The sequence below is a fragment of the Dermacentor andersoni genome, chromosome 5 (assembly GCF_023375885.2).
Source record: "Dermacentor andersoni chromosome 5, qqDerAnde1_hic_scaffold, whole genome shotgun sequence".
Lineage (NCBI taxonomy): Eukaryota > Metazoa > Arthropoda > Arachnida > Ixodida > Ixodidae > Dermacentor > Dermacentor andersoni.
The window spans coordinates 192,439,815-192,458,358 of NC_092818.1; the positions used below are offsets into that span (position 1 = coordinate 192,439,815).

The 18,544-nt window shown below is 44.4% G+C and overlaps 1 protein-coding gene across 3 annotated transcripts in view; it reads left to right on the plus strand.

Annotated features, from left to right (window-relative positions):
* Positions 1-881: 881 nt before the first annotated feature.
* Positions 882-18,544, plus strand: part of Start1 (Steroidogenic acute regulatory protein-like) — a 46,571-nt gene continuing 28,908 nt past the window's right edge. The window contains exons 1-6 of one of the 3 annotated variants that reach the window (XM_072288482.1): positions 883-1,040; positions 1,662-1,733; positions 2,197-2,240; positions 7,455-7,722; positions 9,603-9,683; positions 11,966-12,341. In XM_072288482.1, coding sequence (XP_072144583.1) covers positions 7,504-7,722; positions 9,603-9,683; positions 11,966-12,341 — 676 coding nt within the window. In that variant the 5' untranslated portion in view covers positions 883-1,040; positions 1,662-1,733; positions 2,197-2,240; positions 7,455-7,503. Of the gene's footprint in view, positions 1,041-1,661; positions 1,734-2,196; positions 2,241-7,454; positions 7,723-9,602; positions 9,684-11,965; positions 12,342-18,544 lie in introns of all 3 variants that reach the window. The other 2 variants (XM_055071465.2, XM_050179489.3) reach the window with 2 other exon arrangements.

Below are 18,544 nucleotides of genomic sequence, written 5' to 3' on the forward strand. Positions count from 1 at the left end.
TCCCCAGCAGCTGCGGAGCACCTGACCAAGGAAGACACAACCTTGCAGTTATGCGTTGCACATTAGTGCCGTACGTGACAACGACTGCTGATGACAAATTGCCTTGCTCCAAAATTATGTAACGTTACAGAGCACGTGGTTGAAGCAGTCGCTCATGGTTCAGACATGCTGTGGTGCACTCCCAATTCTGGCCTCTGCGTGCCCGCATTCTTGTTGTGTCGTCAGCACCGGGGCTCCTTATTCCGGGACTTCGAAGAACTGGAGAATGAAGACGACGCTCACATTAGTAGAGCCTGAGTTTGTAGGAACACGTACGAGCGTAAGGCGCATGACCCAGCAATACATTCAGTCATATTTTCGCAGCATTGGCTCTGCGAACATACTTCGTTCGTCAAAGCTTGTTTTCCAGGTTATTTATACTAAAGAAAACATAAAAGTGGCAATCGGGTGCCACACGGCGCACTTTTGATCGCGATCAAGCCCTATCCGGATCAAATTTCTCGATCACGATTGGTTCCTTTGCGCAAGCTGCGCGAGGGAGCAAATCACGGTCGACAATTTTGATCCGGATCGCGCATGATCGCGACCGAAAGTAGCTGTGGGACGCCGGTATAAAAATCTTTCGAAAAACGCGCCCAGCTAAGGTTACTATTGACTCGAAACCGAAAGTTCAAAGCTTGGTACTCAATTTGAGTGAATCTGAGTGAAAGAGACTTTATAAGCATGGTTTGAGAGCTTTATGTTTAGCGTAAGTGTTCTTTTGTGGCCGTACTTATTTTCCTTTTGGTTACTATTGACAAAAAGACGAATTTTGCAGTGGTTTGCAGCTCGCGAAAGCAGACAGCCGCGTCAGCTGTATCGCCATACCCGCCTTGCGTCTGTCGGTCGGTCCGCCAGACGGCGCAGAAATGTAAACAGGCGGAATGACTGCTTGTCAGCTTATCACAAAATTCGGAGCCGCTATGGTACTGAAAATAAGCGTGAGTTTGCCTTAAGTGCTGGAACGGACGACGCCTGTGCCAAATTTACTATTGAAGGACGTAAGTTTGTCATGCCAACGTCTGTGTGCTCCGCGCGAAGTGCAGCTCATTCGAATGGCTCAGCATGCAACTTTAAGCTTGCTTTTATTTGTCTCTGCCCTATGTTTAAAATTAGACTCAGCAGAATGTATGTTTGTCATCCTCAATATGCCTGGAAAAGCTAGGATAGACTGGTGACATTCCATTAAGCGCTTGTGACTTGTTTTCTTTTTAACCATGCCTTGTCAGAAACCGGCACCTTCAGCAACATGCTTTGTCAGAGCCACAAGCATGTGATTATACTACTTTCACAAGCTGTCGCTTTGTCTTCTTATTCAGTATCATTTGATAATCTTTTACGGTGTTTTCAGAGGGCATGAGGGAATACGTATCTGTGGGCGGTGTCAGGTTAAATGCGCCTGGTGTTAACAGCGCAAAACGTAGACAGGACACGAGACGAAAAGACACTACAAGCGCTGACAGCGGTTGTGGTGTTTTCTCGTCTCGTGTCCCGTCTACGTTTTGCGCTGTTAACACCAGGATGGAAAAACAACAAGCCCAAGCTGCTATTCCAGGTTAAATGTGGTGTCCGTTTATCGTGGATCAAGTTGTCAAAACCTCATGTAGTCTTTCATCGTATAGATTCGCTCACATGGATGACATGCTGACGCTGTCGGTCGTATTTTATGGTGATGTCACAGGAACGAAGAAAATGCAAGTCATGTCTAGAACTACTTTCTTGTCATTTTTCCTACCTTTCTCCACTCATCCACGTTTAGAGTTGTTCAACCATGAGCAACTGGCATGTCAAGTTGTCATTAAATATACCCAAATCTCCAGTAATGGTAAAACAATGATGGAGTATTTTTGCAAAAAAAAAAAAAAGGAAGGAACAGCAACATAGTCATAGCCTAAAATTTCCCAAATTATTGGAAAAGTTATCAGCATTTCATATTCAATAATGTAGTTATCCGCCTTCCTGTTCACCCCTACTTTCATTACATGTAGGATGTGCTGCTGTAGTAATCTTCATCGCGAATGATAATGTACGTGTGATTGCATCCTTTAAATGAAAGCACATTGATACAGACAAGGTTGTGTGCATTCAAAAGCACCTTATCAGTCTTATTTTTGGCGTATGTAGCTTGCTCTTACTGATAACTTTTGTTATCCACAGGTGAAAGAATGCAGGGACCAAGATTCTAGTTTCACAATGCAAAGGTATGACTTCCTTTTCCTTTGATGTACTTATCAGCAGGCTGAGTAAATGGATGGAGCTTTGATGTTAATCTATGACAACGAAAATGTAGCTTTTATTCCATGAGCGGATACATATTAAGCTGCAGAACTGAACAAGATCTTATGCACGATACTGCCCACTGCCATTCAACAACCCTGAGCTGCCGTCAATAAATCTCGTGCTTATTGTTTTTTTGCTTGTCTTTGTCATTTTTAGTGAAAAGAAAGTTTCCCAGTTTGTTTCGCCAGCTGTATTGTTTAATATGTTGTATTTGGGTAAGCTGTAATATTAAAGCAAAGTAAGATGCAATATTCAAGATAGGGCCTTGCATGTTGGATCAACCTTTCATATTTTATTTGATTATTTGAATACCTGATCCCACACTGTGAACACTTTCAGTGTCAGGCTTTTCCTGGTAAGCCTCTTGCTAGGCAATGTGCAGAATTAATGACTTGGAAGTTCGAGGTTTGACGTAAGCCTATTTGGTTGCAATAAAGTGCAGTGGCCGATAAAAGTGACAATGTTGACCACAAACAGATTAACCAAACATTTTGTCTCTCACACAGAAACATTGTTGATAGGAGCCAAAATGTTGCTTTTATATTTTACCATGTAATCACTTGGTGATTTGGCTGTTGCATGTATATACCATACAAGAAAAATAATGAACAAGAATGCTATGTGTGCAGCAGTGAGCATTCATATCATTTAGCCACCCTTATACATCGCTCACTACAAGTCTGGTATCATCACTTTACCTGATTTTTCAGACGTCTCTCACAGTCTGCTAAAAGTGCCAACAGATTGCACTGACACTGTGCATAATGTAATATCTTCCAAGGCATCGCCTGCTTCCCCTTTTCGCAAGGTTTAATTTCGACAGACTACCCCAAGAAATGAGCTGTTGGAAGCCTCATGCGCCTCATAGATGCACTGGCACAGTTACATCTGCACATTACAAGCAATGGTCCTAGTGGTGGCATTTTGTATTTTCTTTTTGCCTGTGCTCACAAAAACAGCTAAACATGTAGGGTGCATTATTATTTGCGGGTTCACACATGCATGTGACATAGGGCGCTGTCAGCTACATGTGGCAGATTAGATAGGGATAGCTAAATCCTAAGGACTCATTGTGTGCCATTGGCAAACGTCTACAAAGTGTACCTTTTATCACTCACATTTGGTAATTCTTCATGCTCCACTTTATATACCTATCCTGCTTGTACACCAATACAATGCCCATAACCTTTTTTTCACAGTTATACCTCTTAATGGTGGGGAATGGGCAATGACATGGGATATTACTGTAAAGTTATTTCCACATGGCTGCTTCCATTGACTTCAAATATTGTGGAGCTCACTTCGTAACTAATATGTTGTGTGGTTGTCCCCATGTTGATTTTTCTTCCGCTTGACTCTGATGCCTTTGTGCCTGCTGAACATAGCTTGTTCTTTACTTGCGGGTTTGTCTCGGTACACTATAATGCCAGCGAATGCACGGGATAAGTTAGCCTAGCCACTAGCATTATGGAAAGTTAGATGAGCTAAGGGGTGTTTAATTTTTAAAAAGTGGCATGAAAAACATTTTGCAAAGAATAGAAGGCCAAAAATGGAAAGAACACGTACACACACACATACACAGGCCATTATTCCTATTCGTTCCTATCACAATGTGTACTAGAAAACCATAAGCACACAGGAATTACCATCCCTGTTTTGAAGGCAAAGACATTAGCATGCTTGTGTGAAAGCTCAGTATGCAAAAATTTTATGTAGACACAAGAGCACACTTTGAGTTGTGCAAATCAGGATGTTGTGTGCTTTACTTATTTATTTACAAATACCACCTCACAGGCTCTGTGTAGGAGTATTATGTAAGGGGGACTAGACGATAATTTTTAGCAAGAACACGAAAACAAACAAAAGAAATTCAAGAACCGGGTATTATAAATGGTAAAATGTAGTAGATGTTATGTAACATTGTAATAATAAAATACTTGGTAGATTTTATGGAAAATTAAGTGGGCCTACATGATATCCCTGTAAAATCTATAAACATGATTTCAAGTGATCATATGGTTAGCAAAAACAGTCATAGATGGTTAGTACATTATTTCTAAATGCCACATGGTCATGAATACAGACGACATCAGGGAGGTCATTCCATTGGACGTGGAAGCGTAGATGTGTTAAAGGCTTCGGTTCAGCCGAAAAGACGAATAAAACTGTGTTGATTATGAAGCCTGCGAGATATGTAATGTGGTTTTGATAGTGGCAAGGTATTTGATTGCGTGCTGTAGACTATTTTATGCAATAAATAGAGAGGTTATCTTCCTACGTGATTCCAAGGACGATGGTGATAATGAAGTCTTCATGTTAGTCACACTGGAGTGTCGGTTGTAGCCTCGAGCAATGAAATGTGCAGCGCAGTTTTGCAGATTCCAGTAAGTTGATTAGATACCGTATTTACACGATTGTAAGTCGACTCAAATGTAAGTCGACCCCCCCCATATCGCGTGACAGGAAAAAAAAAAAAAAGAGAGCATACCCAAGGGCGCATTCGATAACGAAAATTTATTAGTAGCTGACATGCTCACTGGACTACTTGTCTTCACTAGTGCTGCTATCATCATCGTTGCTACGATCCCACAGCGCGTCGTCGTCCCGCGAAATTTCACATTTGGCAAACGACCGCACCACGACATCTTGTGGAACAGCAGCCCACGCCGAATGCACCCAACCACACGCAGCCGTCAGGGAGGCTCTCTTGACAGGTCCGGTTGGCGTAATTCCATGGTCTTCTGCCACCAGCCACTCGTTGTACTCACGGCGGAGCAGGTCCTTAAAAGGCGAAGATCCGGGCTTGTATCATGACCATGTCGCACTTCACTGGCAGGGACCGATTGCGCATTTCAGGAACGTACGCCGCAAGCTTAGCCTACAGCTCCGGAAAGCGTCCAGGCTTCGGCACCTGGAAAATTCCTCACTTGCCGTCACAGGTGAAAATTTCGCTTCGCTGCAGTCGCCACTCTCGCACCACGCATTCAGGAACATCGAACTTGCGGCCCGCTGCGTGGTGATTTGTTTCTTCGGCGTAAAGGATGGCAGCCCTCTTGAATGCTGCTGTGAACGAGTGCCAAATGATTAGTGGGCCTGGAGCACTCATGACGACTGAGGAAGACTAGAAGTAGCACGTAGCCAGCATTCAAGTGGAACGCGTCAAACCAATGCTTTTCATCAGAAAGCTAAGCGCAACAGGCTAAGAGAAACTCGCGAGCGGTTAAAGCCCCTTAAACTTCGTAAAGTAGTGACACTCTCCTCCTCCGCCTTCACTCCTCCTCGTTTCTCCTCTCTTTTATGCTCCCTCCTCGACCGTGGCGCCGCCTACACTGCTCGAGCGTAGCAATGGCGCCAACGTGCGCTCCTTGCCATAGAGTTTCCTACAAAAATTACTAGAGGGAGCTCTGGCGCTAGTGTCTACGGGAGCTGCAATGGGAGTGGTTGAGCTAGCATGGGAATTATGGGAAGTACATGGATTTGTGTAAACTTTGTCCTTTTGGCTTCAATTGGCTTTGTGACTTTGTAAACTTGTCATTTTCAACAGTGTATTGCGTAATAATTAAATAAACATCATTAAAATTGCCCGGCGGCAGGATTCGAACACAGGGACTCTAGCACAGAAGCCTGATATTGAAACCATTAAGCCACGGACGCATGTATCGGCAAGCGAATGAAATGCCCATATGACTTTATCGCGGGCATGCCAGTGCCTTGAGACGCTTGGCGCATTTCGATTTGGCCACCTGGACAAGCTCAATCGTTGCAATTAATAGCAATTGTACGCATTCCCGGCGTCTTCTGCACTTCGAGGAATATAGATTGCGCCGAAACTTACGGCAATAAGATTTATATAGCGTAATATGCAAAGCCATAATAATAACGTCTGAATCCACAAGCACGAAGATCAGACAAATCCATGTACTTCCCATCATTTCCATGGTAGGACAACAACTGCAGTGCCAGAGTTCCCTCTAGTAATTTTTGTAGGAAACTCTCTGCTCCTTGCCACTCCGTAGACTCTTCTCGAGCAAAAGTTGCGCTGATGGACGGTGCGAGGGCCCATGTGATGCTATTAGGCCAATAGCGACGCAGCGTCGGCCTCGGCCAGAGCGCGCAAGGAGGAGGTGGCATTCTTCAAAGCGTGGCTCTACTTTACGAAGTTTAAGGGGCTTTACGAGCAGTGTCTGCTCTTCCATGAACTACCGATACTCCCCGCAAGCGCCGCCGTTCTGAGGGTGCCGCCGCGAATGGAACAGCGGCGCTTCCATGAACTATTGACACCCCCTCATGAGTGTTGTGTGCACTGTAAAACTCTCAAAAATGTTGAGAAACCCTTCTGAAAAGCGAACAAACACGTGGGATAGTGCAAACATAAAATTGTAACTACGTTGTAGCTCCCTTTGGTCTTGCTTTTTTGGCAGTGCCATGTTTTGGTTTCGATTGTAAGTCGACCCCCCACTTCAGATTTTCAAACTTAAAAATAGGGGTCGACTTACAATCGCGTAAGTACGGTAACTTGGTGAGGTGATCAGATGGATGATGCATATTCGAGTTGTGGATGAACAAATCTGGTACGCTAGTTTCCGTTTCATGGAAGGTGCTGCATGATTACGTTTCAGGTACCCTATAGTGTGCGTGATGCCATGGCAGTAGTTTTTTCAATGTGTGTTGACCAGGAAAGATTAGAAGTGAAGTTAATACCAAGGTACCTGTAGTTGGGCGTTACCAATATAGAGTTATTGTTAAGAGAGTATGTGTAAGTAGTTTGACTGCTTTTGGCTGAACATCATTAGTTTGTATTTGTCAGTGTTAACTCATTTGAAGCCGAGGGTTCGACGGAAGCCCGTCTGGTCGGGATGAAGCATGAAGCAATAAAACGACAGACACCGACAAAAAGAAGTACTAAAAAAGGAATAAATCTAAAAGACGTTTCGTCTTCCCTACGGAAGCCTTGTTCACTGCGTCCACCAGAAAGTGATTTTGTCAAGATCCTGTTGTAGTACCAGATACCTGATACCACATACCAATGTACTCAAGCATAATGGAATCACAGTATCAACATACATTTAAATGTAGTGCATTTACTGCCAGCCAGTCAAGACCTGTCATACAGCAATGATCTCGCTATCTTCCAGTGGCTCTGGTGCCAGGTGATAAGCACTGGCTGTGGACCAAGAAGTCTGAATGGGGGCAGGGAATTCGTCCCATGATGCTGGCTGCCCAAGGCCGGAGCCCCACTGGATTCACTATGGCTCCATTAACCTGGAGGATGAAGTGCCAGCCGAGGCGCTCAAAGTGGGGGCTTCTGTGGGGAAAAAGATCTCTCCCGTGCGGAGGTTCTTTGCCTTACTGGCAACGTTTGATGTCTGTTTCTGTTCCTTCCTCTGGATTCTCTGTGCAATGGTGAGTGGCACTCTCTATGTTTTGTAAAATTTGTTCTCTCAAGGGAGTGGGCATCGCCCTGCTAGCTCAGTGGCAGTACAAATGCTGATGAAATTCTAGAGCAAGGCATGGTAGGAGATGGCAGCCACAGCAAGCTAGAAATGAACAGAACACAGTAAGAGAACACAGATTCTGTACTATGTCCCATAGTGGGGTGAAGTTCGTGCTGCGGGAATAAATATCCAAGCAATATGCACATCTCCGAGTTGAAACACTGCTAAAGAATAGGTCAAGGCAAGAAGATTGACACATGGAAGGTCACAGGTCTGCTTTGACCAATTCTGACATGTACAGGGTATCTGGGGCCAATGGCCTCGTGTGGTACGCACCTCACAACTTTTGCCTTGAGCTATCTAAGTGAAAAGATTTCCTATGCATAATCAAGAATACATACAAGGTCGTGCAGTCAAAGCATGTTTCACTTTTTGTTGATTGTGTACATTGATGTACTAGCAGTGCATATAGCATGTTGTTTTGCACTGTCCTTTGTTAATTCACAAGCTACCAGTGGCCTTGTAATGTGTTAACCAGTTAGGTTTCGACATTCATGGAACAAGCCAAATTACAGAAAGTTTCATAATCCTGTGGTGCCTGTGAAAAAAAAATACACAATTATAAAACAGCACCAGGGACGCAGACAGAGAACAGAAACACCAGGATAGTACGCTGGCTCTCATCAGCAGTTTGTTTAAGAAAATCTAATATAAACCTTCAAAAACACCACCGGGCGGGCAGATAACAAATGGCATATCTGACAAACTTGTCAGTTGTATTTAATGGATGAAAGTATGATCCATTTAAAACCTCACAAATTTTGATATAACTAGATGAATCATTGCAGAATGGCATTTTGTATTTAAAAATACAACAGAACCCCATTGATTGATCTTTTTTGGGGGACCGTGTTAGACGTATTGTCCAGGAAAACAAAGCACCAGAAGACACTTGCACTAGCATTACTGATGAGACAAAAACCTACTCTCCGACCACACCTTATTTGTAGTTGAATAGGAAGCCAATAAACTGTTGAAAACATTCTCAGTAAAGTTTGTTATTAACTGGCAGATAGGTTGAGCATTAAACACTTTTTAGTACGGTCGAAGAATCGTTGTAAATGAAGTTTGTAATTTTCATCTAGTGGTTGGATCGAATCTTTAATAACAGCCTCTTTTCGAATACTTTTTCTTTAGTTCCCTCGCTGTGTTGTAGATTGAAATAACTGGGTGAGGTATGGAAGCTTATAAGACATTGTGCGCCAGCGTGGATGTGGGGCTAACCCTTCGGCCTTTGTCCATGTCCTCTTGACGTGTTGGCTGTGTTGAGATCGGTGACTAGTTACGATCTGAACACGGCAGTTGCGATCCTTCTGTGCCACATGGCAGATGCTGGAAATGACCATTTTCTGTGGTGAGACGGGGAGATCCACGTAGGTGCCACTGATGGACGATGGTGTACTGCAGTAGCTTTTGGTTGCAGCAACTGGGAATAGAAATCTAACCAACGAGAAGCTAATGCGCATGCTCCTATCGAAGCTAAAAGGTACTGGTGCTTTGGAGCATAAAAGCAGGGGAAATACAACAGGAGCGTATCAAGAAGGTTTTATTGTACCTTCATGCTGGTCAACTGTGTCCCATTTCTGCATTTGGTTTCTTGTTTCCAATGAGTTTGCCTGTGTTATTCTTAGGCTTGTTAAACTAACTTGGTTTTTGTAACATATCCTAAATGTATATTTTAATCATATTACTCAATCGGCTGAATGACAACCTTGCTTGGCAGTGAAGTTGTGGGCCCAGTTCCTGGCTGTGCCATTGTGAACTATTGTTTGTGTGCTTATATTTCAGCTGCAGTACAAGTCAGTCAAACTAGTTTATGAGAAAGAAATCCTTGGATATGGAATTTCAACATCCTTGTTTGATATGTCTGTAAGTACATACTTTGATGTCTACAAAAGTAGTGCTTATGTTTATAGAAACTGTTTCTGCATATAGGATTGCATGTTTTGCAGCTAAGTTCAGACACAGCTATACATGCATTTTGAACTTTCACTAAATCTTTATTCTTATTATTCCATGTTGCTTATGGAAGAGATTCTTTAGTGATACTAAACTCCAAAAAATAATGGCATTACAAAAGCTCAATGCTTCTCTAACTGGACTTAGCTAGGCGTGTCGTCAAAGCTGACATGGCTGTAAATGGAAAGTTTCAAAAAAATTATACTAGCCCACACTGTGATCAGAGCTTGTCATCACAAGATACTATTGGGCAGCAACATGTAGCACACAGCCAGGGTCCAGACACACACAGTGAATCTCATTACTTTAAACACAATTTAAGTGACGTTTTCACAACTACAAAAAATGTTCTATTCCTTCTTAGTGACCTATAAGAATTAATGAAAAAAAAAACAACTCGAAGAGCAAATTTTAGCTTGCAGTTATAGTAGCTTTCGCTGAAGTAAAACCCAGTTTTCCTGCTAAGCCAGTACAGTGAAACCTCGTTAAACTGTAGTTGGCCCGAGCTCGGAAAAGGTACTACTCAACGGTAGCACTGCTTAACGAAAATAGCACGAGATCGCCCACTTACCTGTCAGAAACGGAACTCAAAGAGAGTGGGAGGAAATTGAAAAAACAAAAAAAAACATTCAGTATTTATTCACTTCGCTCGACAAAAGTGTTATTTTCGTTTGATGCTGCGGCAGCCTAACAGCAACGACCGTGGCCTCAAACTTACTGAAGCTGCGAGCCAGCTTTTCAGCCTGCCCCCTCTTTACGGCAAACACTCGCATGGCAGATTCCTTGTTGGCGTTGCATATTCTTCGTGCACGGGTGTGGTAGCACAGCAGATGTCGTGGGACGCCTTCTTCATTGCGTGCTGCTGTTCTCCTCGCAACGATTGCATTCATGAGGCTGACGTAACGTGCAGCTTCTGCCACTGTCGGGGCTGAATCGCCCGTGCTGTCGCTTTCCGTGTCGTCCTCATCACTGTTTCTAGGCGACACTTTGACAACAACAGAGGCAACGATGCTGAAAAGTTGAACCTTATAGCCAACATCTCTTCGCGGTTGCAGCAGTGTTGCCGAGAAACTGCTTCGCATTACAAATGCCACACACCGTAGTCAACAGTCAATACCTGTCGCAGGCCAGCGCTGATTTCTTCGTGTTCTGTTTGATAGCACGAACGGTGTATAATGTTTCTTCTATGCTGAGCACACGGTGTCTTTTTTTATGTGAGCTTCGGCATGATGCGATTCCTTGCTTGCACGACGCCACAGGCTAGACAACGCTCTCTGGCGCGGTGCCGAAATGATGTTGATGTTGATCTGGCTTCACGCGCAAACGCACAGGGTGCTTAGAGGCCGTTTTTCTGATCCATGGTTTTGATCTCTGAGGCTTGTTGTTCTGCCTGGCGACCTGCTGGAGATGACGCACCGGCATGTTTGCGCAACGAAAACTGGAAACACTAGTGCATTGATAGGTTCCAGCTTGTGTGCAATAGCCATGAGCAGTGGTGCCTGAAGGTGTGGGGCAGCAGGGAGACAACCACTTCTGCGCCTCAGTCTATAAAATAGACTGAGGAGCCTGGGTAGGCACACAGGCCCTCGGGCATCGCAGTGACAAAGTACCCATTACACACTCATGCACCCCCGACCAAATTGGCACCTTTGACCTCGACAGTTTTCTTTTCTGAATTGGTAGTTGGCTGAACCTGTGCTCCTACATGTTACCTTGTCTGAGAAATGTTAATCAAAGCCACTCCACACCATAGGGTAAGATTGGAACATTCAGTAATGACATAAATGTAGTTCTCCTTTGTTGTGTAACTTATAGGCCCTTTTGATACCTGAGCATGCACAGTTTATGAAGTTTCCAGGTGATGTGTGCTACAAGACATGCATTGCATATCGTTCACGAAAAAGAAAAATTTAATTCTTGTGACAGTGGCAAAAAGCTATAAAGTAAATGCAGTGAGTTTCCGAGAAAGGAAGCATCGCTAAATTTGTCTTGGTCCCAGGTTTGATTCTTGGACCAGGCCAGATTTTTCTTCAAATACGAAACTTTCTTAGAAACCTGTATTTCACTTCCGTTTTAGATTTGTGCTACTATCAGGTGTATAACAATTTTTCTCTTTTGTAAAGCTTCTTACACATTGTGGATTTCTGCAGGGCTGATTTGTCATATTGTTTCCTGCATTGCTCATTTTCCAGGTGCTATCTGCCCTTCGTTTTGTGGTGCTGCTTTTGGCATACATTGTGTTTCGGTCGAAACACTGGCTTCTTGTCGCACTCATGACCACACTGAGTGGTGCCATTGTCATCTGCAAGACCTTCCTGTATGACTGGCAGGGCCAGTTAGCAGTGAACTCTGGTGTCCTTGCTGGAGTATTGCTTCTTGTGACATCATTCGTGCTGCCCTGGGGGCAGGCCTGGTTTTTGGATTTTCGTGTGGTGCCTAGCGAGAACCGGGCCTCGCAGCTGCTTGCACGTATAGTCAATGATGCCTTCCCACCTGTTCCGTCGTCCGTTGGCCGAGGGAATGTGCGCAGCGAAGATGGTGGCACCACTTTTTATTCACCTGAAAGCGGTGAGACAAGTTATTGTTTCCTCTCGCTTGTAGTGTTGTTGCTAAGCAAGCAGTTTTGGGATCAGCCAAATGAGCTGCGGTGCAGCGGTGGCGTAGAGGTAGAACACCCGCCTCGCGTGCAAGAGGTCCGTGGTTCGAATCCCGGTGCCGCGCAATTTTCCACCGGATTAAAAAAAAAAAATCCGCGTGTTGATAAAATTGCATAAACAGGGCTGGAGTGTGGCCTAATCCCGGTGACCAGAACCAGTAACACACTCCCTCACCAGAGCAGGATTGGCCACCCTGGTGCAGTACTTGGCCACAACCTCCTATATGAACACAAAAATCAAGCTACAGAACAGGTATTCGGCTTTAACTCAGGAAGAGGACCTTAGTGTTGAAGCAATGGACGACAATCTTGTGGGCATCATTAAGGAGTGTGCAATAGAAGTTGGTGGTAACTCCGTTAGACAGGATACCAGTAAGCTATCGCAGGAGACGAAAGATCTGATCAAGAAACGCCAATGTATGAAAGCCTCTAACCCTACAGCTAGAATAGAACTGGCAGAACTTTCGAAGTTAATCAACAAGCGTAAGACAGCTGACATAAGGAAGTATAATATGGATAGAATTGAACATGCTCTCACGAACGGAGGAAGCCTAAAAGCAGTGAAGAAACTAGGAATTGGCAAGAATCGGATGTATGCGTTAAGAGACAAAGCCGGCAATATCATTACTAATATGGATGAGATAGTTCAAGTGGCTGAGGAGTCCTATAGAGATTTATACAGTACCAGTGGCACCCACGACGATAATGGAAGAGAGAATTGTCTAGAGGAATTTTAAATCCCACAGGTAACGCCGGAAGAAGTAAAGAAAGCCTTGGGAGCTATGCAAAGGGGGAAGGCAGCTGGGGAGGATCAGGTAACAGCAGATTTGTTGAAGGATGGTGGGCAGATTGTTCTAGAGAAACTGGCCACCCTGTATACGCAATGCCTCATGACCTCGAGCATACCGGAATCTTGGAAGAACGCTAACATAATCCTAATCCATAAGAAAGGGGACGCCAAAGACTTGAAAATTATAGACCGATCAGCTTACTGTCAATTGCCTACAAACTCTTTACTAAGGTAATCGCAAATAGAATCAGGAACACCTTAGACTTCTGTCAAGCAAAGGACCAGGCAGGATTCCGTAAAGGCTACTCAACAATAGACCATATTCACACTATCAATCAGGTGATAGAGAAATGTGCGGAATATAACCAACCCTTATATATAGCTTTCATTGATTACGAGAAAGCGTTTGATTCTGTCGAAACCTCAGCAGTCATGGAGGCATTACGGAATCAGGGTGTAGACGAGCCGTATGTAAAAATACTGAAAGATAACTATAGCGGTTCCACAGCCACCGTAGTCCTCCATAAAGAAAGCAACAAAATCCCAATAAAGAAAGGCGTCAGGCAGGGAGATACGATCTCTTCAATGCTATTCACAGCGTATTCAGAGACCTGGATTGGGAAGAATTGGGGATAAGAGTTAATGGAGAATACCGTAGTAACTTGCGATTCGCTGATGATATTGCCTTGCTTAGTAATTCAGGGGACCAACTGCAATGCATGCTCACTGACCTGGAGAGGCAAAGCAGAAGGGTGGGTCTTAAAAGTAATCTGCAGAAAACTGAAGTAATGTTTAACAGTCTCAGAAGAGAACAGCAGTTTACGATAGGTAGCGAGGCACTGGAAGTGGTAAGGGAATACATCTACTTAGGGCAGGTAATGACGGCGGATCCGGATCATGAGACGGAAATAATCAGAAGAATATGAATGAGCTGGGGTGCATTTGGCAGGCATTCTCAGATCATGAACAGCAGGTTGCCATTCTCCCTCAAGAGAAAAGTGTATGACAGCTGTGTCTTACCAGTACTCACGTACGGGGCAGAAACCTGGAGGCTTAGGAAAAGGGTTCTGCTTAAATTGAGGCCGACGCAATGAGCTATGGAAAGAAGAATGATGGGTGTAACGTTAAGGGATAAGAAAAGAGCAGATCGGGTGAGGGAACAAACGCGAGTTAATGATATCCTAGTTGAAATCAAGAAAAAGAAATGGGCATGGGCAGGACGTAATGAGGAGGGAAGATAACCGATGGTCATTAAGGGTTACGGACTGGATTCCAAGGGAAGGGAAGCGTAGCAGGGGGCGGCAGAAAGTTAGGTGGGCGGATGAGATTAAGAAGTTTGCGGGGACGACATGGCCACAATTAGTACATGACCGGGCTTGTTGGAGAAGTATGGGAGAGGCCTTTGCCCTGCAGTGGGCGTAACCGGGCTGATGATGATGATGATGATGAAATGAGCTGCATAAAAAAAGCTTGTGTAACCTTTTGCTGTGACTACATGAATTTTCTGCCTGCTTGCTTACCTTGTGGATTTTTGTTAAACTTATTTGGCTGATATTTTTCCACTTGAAGCATCAACTAGACTTCTGGAAGTGTAGCTTAGTCTTGTGCTGTGAGTGAAGTAGTCACTCCACTTGAATAGCACTCCCCGGTGATTTGGCCTGTTGCTTGAGAAGCATGCCGTTATGCCTGCACCTTCAAGTAGATGATGGTGTCAGATTATGAAAATATAGCTACAGAACACCATAATGATCCTCATCTGCTTAAAGGGGGCATGTCACCCAATTTTCGATCATAATCTGTATTGTGTGAGACAGTCTTTGTATGTTCAAGAACATGTTGGCAAAATTTTAGTGCATTTGAGCCAGCACGTAATTTGCCATTAAATTTTTGATATTACACTCGAACGGCATAACAGTGGGGCAACACTGGCTCGCTCCTGAGCCATGACATCACAGGCTGCATGCCTGCCAAGCTAGCGGCTGTATATTGTATATTCTGGCGAAGAATTGGTGTGTCAGCTATGCGCACATGCGGGAAACTCCTGCTTTGTTCAGCTTGACATTGGAATTGTTCAAGTTACAGCGGCTGAAACAATGCCTCAGTGGTGCCTATTTGGTGCTGTGGGCTGCCAGAGCAAACGGAGTAAGGAGTGTTCCATATCGTTCTTCAGTTTCCCCAAGGAGCCCGTCAAGCATAATTACAGCTTGCTAAGATGAACGTGGACAGGAAGGACTGGCGTTCATCTGACGCTTTTGTTTTGTTCTCGGAACACTTTATGCCAGACAGCTACAGCTACGATTTACGCCTGCTCATTTAGTTTGGGATACGCGTGAAAAAGTTGAAGCTACGGCCAACGTGATGCCGACCATGTTCATGCACCAGCCCATCCAGTAGATAGCGCCCCGGCCAAATGTTAGCCTTGCTATTTGTTTTATCGATATCGGGGGCAATAAAGCAAGTTCAAGTGAAGGTTCAGCCAAAGCGTACATCGCGCCAAATCCTTGCGCCGCGGACACGTGTGCGGGCATTTGTTTACATATGGTGCACGCAACTACAGTGGAAAAAAGAAGTACTGGTGGGAACGTGCGGCAGCTTAACAATATCGTAGTTTTGTTGAGTATGGATCCTAGAGAAATGCATGCCAGCAAACAATCTACCTGCCTAACAATTTGCATTGTGCGGAGCAGCATCAGCAGACTTTGCCTCCTGTGAACGAATGGCTAAGCAGGGCTGAACACATGAAATATCAAGAGTGTGGAAAGTCATCAGACCCGCCGTGGTTGCTCAGTGGCTATGGTGTTAGGCTGCTGAGCACGAGGTCGCGGGATCGCATCCCGGCCACGGCGGCCGCATTTCGATGGGGGCGAAATGCGAAAACACCCGTGTACTTAGATTAAGGTGCACGTTAAAGAACCCCTGGTGGTCGAAATTTCCAGAGTCCCCCACTACGGCGTGCCTCATAATCAGAAAGTGGTTTTGGCACGTAAAACCCCACAATTTCATTTCAAAGTCATCAGCAGCATTGAGCGCAACGCTAATGTCGCCATCTATGTTAACCATGTTTACCACGTGGTCTTCGTCCATGGCCATCGAGATTTGCACAAGCCAGCCGGCACGTGCAAATCTTGGAGGCCGTGTTTCGTCACTTGAGCTGGTGGGGATGAGGTCGAAGTCAAAATGCGCAGTGTATACTACACCATCGCTGCATATGCTGCTCAAAGATTCCTCGCTTGCTTCGTCATGCCAAGTTGGCAGTGTCGAAGACATGGCACGCGGCATCTGGAGCAAATACGGCAAGAAACGGCAGCTGTGCCCCGACCTCACATGGCGCGGTGGCTGATTTTGTAGCAGAAGATGGCTCGGTTCCATGCAGTGCATGACGTCACACATGGCTTAGTAATATGGCGTTGGGCGTTAGAGGGCAGGGCTTTGAGCCAGCGAGTTCCAGCTCATATTTTTGACAGGAATGTGCTTTTACTGCCCAGTTTTTGTCTGTGTACAGCCATAATAATCCCTCTGCTACAATGTCTCATGGGAAACCACAAATTGTTTGATTACCGTGTCATGCACCCTTTAAAGGACAACTATGGCAACTTTTGAAGGTGTGCAGGTGTTAGTGAACTTTCAATATGGTGTTCTTCTTGCATAATGGCCGCTTGAGCCCTTGGGTGGCTGATTACATGATACATATGCTTATTATGCTGTGGTTATCAGCATCGATGACCATAGTACATGTTGATGACCACAGAATTGGGGATACACAAAAAATTGTAAGACCTTTCTTCATTTAGCATATGCTGCAGTTATTGTAGCAGCTGAAACTATGAAAACTGCTGTTAGCTTACAAAACATAAGTTAGCTTACAAAACAGTAATCTACATGAAACGGCAATATGCCGAAACGACTATTTGGTATCTGCATCAAATGTATCTAACCCTTTAGAAAAAATCTAAATTGTGTTGATCTGTTTATCTCATCAGAATACGATTCCTGGCTTAGCATCACAGCCATAAAATCACACGTGACCTTTCCCCCATTGGCGCTGCATCTCAAAATAGCTTGAATATGTATTTTTAGTAAGCTGTATTATTCCCTTTCCTACCTTATGTAACACTGTTCTTCAAACCCCAGCCTATACATTGTGTCGTCTTTTCAACACTTAAGTATTCATTGCTTAAGGGGCTGAAGTATTACTTTTAACGAGCTTTTATTACCTGTTGCCTTCAGAGAATGAAATGAACTGCCTGAGTTCATGATCAATGAACACAACCTGTCAGTTTTCAAGCAGTTAGCACCCTTTTGATCTGTTAATTTTTCATCACCTATGTTACCTTTATTTAAGTGTACAGGCATATGTATTTTGGTGTTTGTCTGCTTTTAATATTTCATGTTCTTACGTAATTGTTTTTGTTGCTTTCACACTACTTTCTGCAAGATAGTATTGTGAAAGTGACCTGCCCTTTCTGCACATGCTCTCACTTCTATGTATTCCATGGAAAGGGGCCAAAAGGGTCAATAAATGAGGATTACGACCCAATCAAAAACATTGCTAAAGTTGCACAAAACTGCCTTTCACTCCCAAAGTCATGACAGCACTTGCAATGAAGGAATACGGAGTGCAAGCCACCTTTTGATCCTTTCATGATACCCGTGTAATTTCACTTCACCTGGATGACCTTAGCATGTCCAAGGGCAGTTGGTGGGGAGGCAGGCAGTTTTTAAAAGAAGCGAGTTAGCCTAGCATATTCACGATAGTGAAAGGGTCTCTCTGCAATATGAACTTGCAGTGGCCACAACCATAGCTCTGCTTGGAAAGAAGCTTAAAAAATTGTAATATTTGTACAGTATTCACACACTTACTATATTTACTCCAAATCTATCTGGGGGTGGGGGGGGGATTCACCGATTATTACGATACTCCCTAATGCAAAATTTGAGCGTAGCTCTATCTGTACATGTTTTCATTTTGGGATATATTGGCTGGCGCAGACAATCTGTCTCGTGCAGCACGTTCCAAACAGAGCGAAGCGTCGCGAGCCTGCCTCACTAATTGGAAGATCATGAGAGGCAGTGCATGGGTGACGCGTGGGTGTGATTCACAGCAGCCGCCACAGACAGACCTGCGCTCATGCAGCTCTTTGTTTCCACACAGACGACGCAGGCTACTCCGGTGCCATATCGTAGCCATCGTCACCTCACAGCCCGTCTTGTGCAGCACTATGCTTTTCTTCTCATGCTTTCATTCCACGAATGACAAGAGCGGCCCTTCATCGTGGGGAAGTTGTGCCACCAGTGTCAGCGGCGACAATGCCCAAGGGAGTGTCG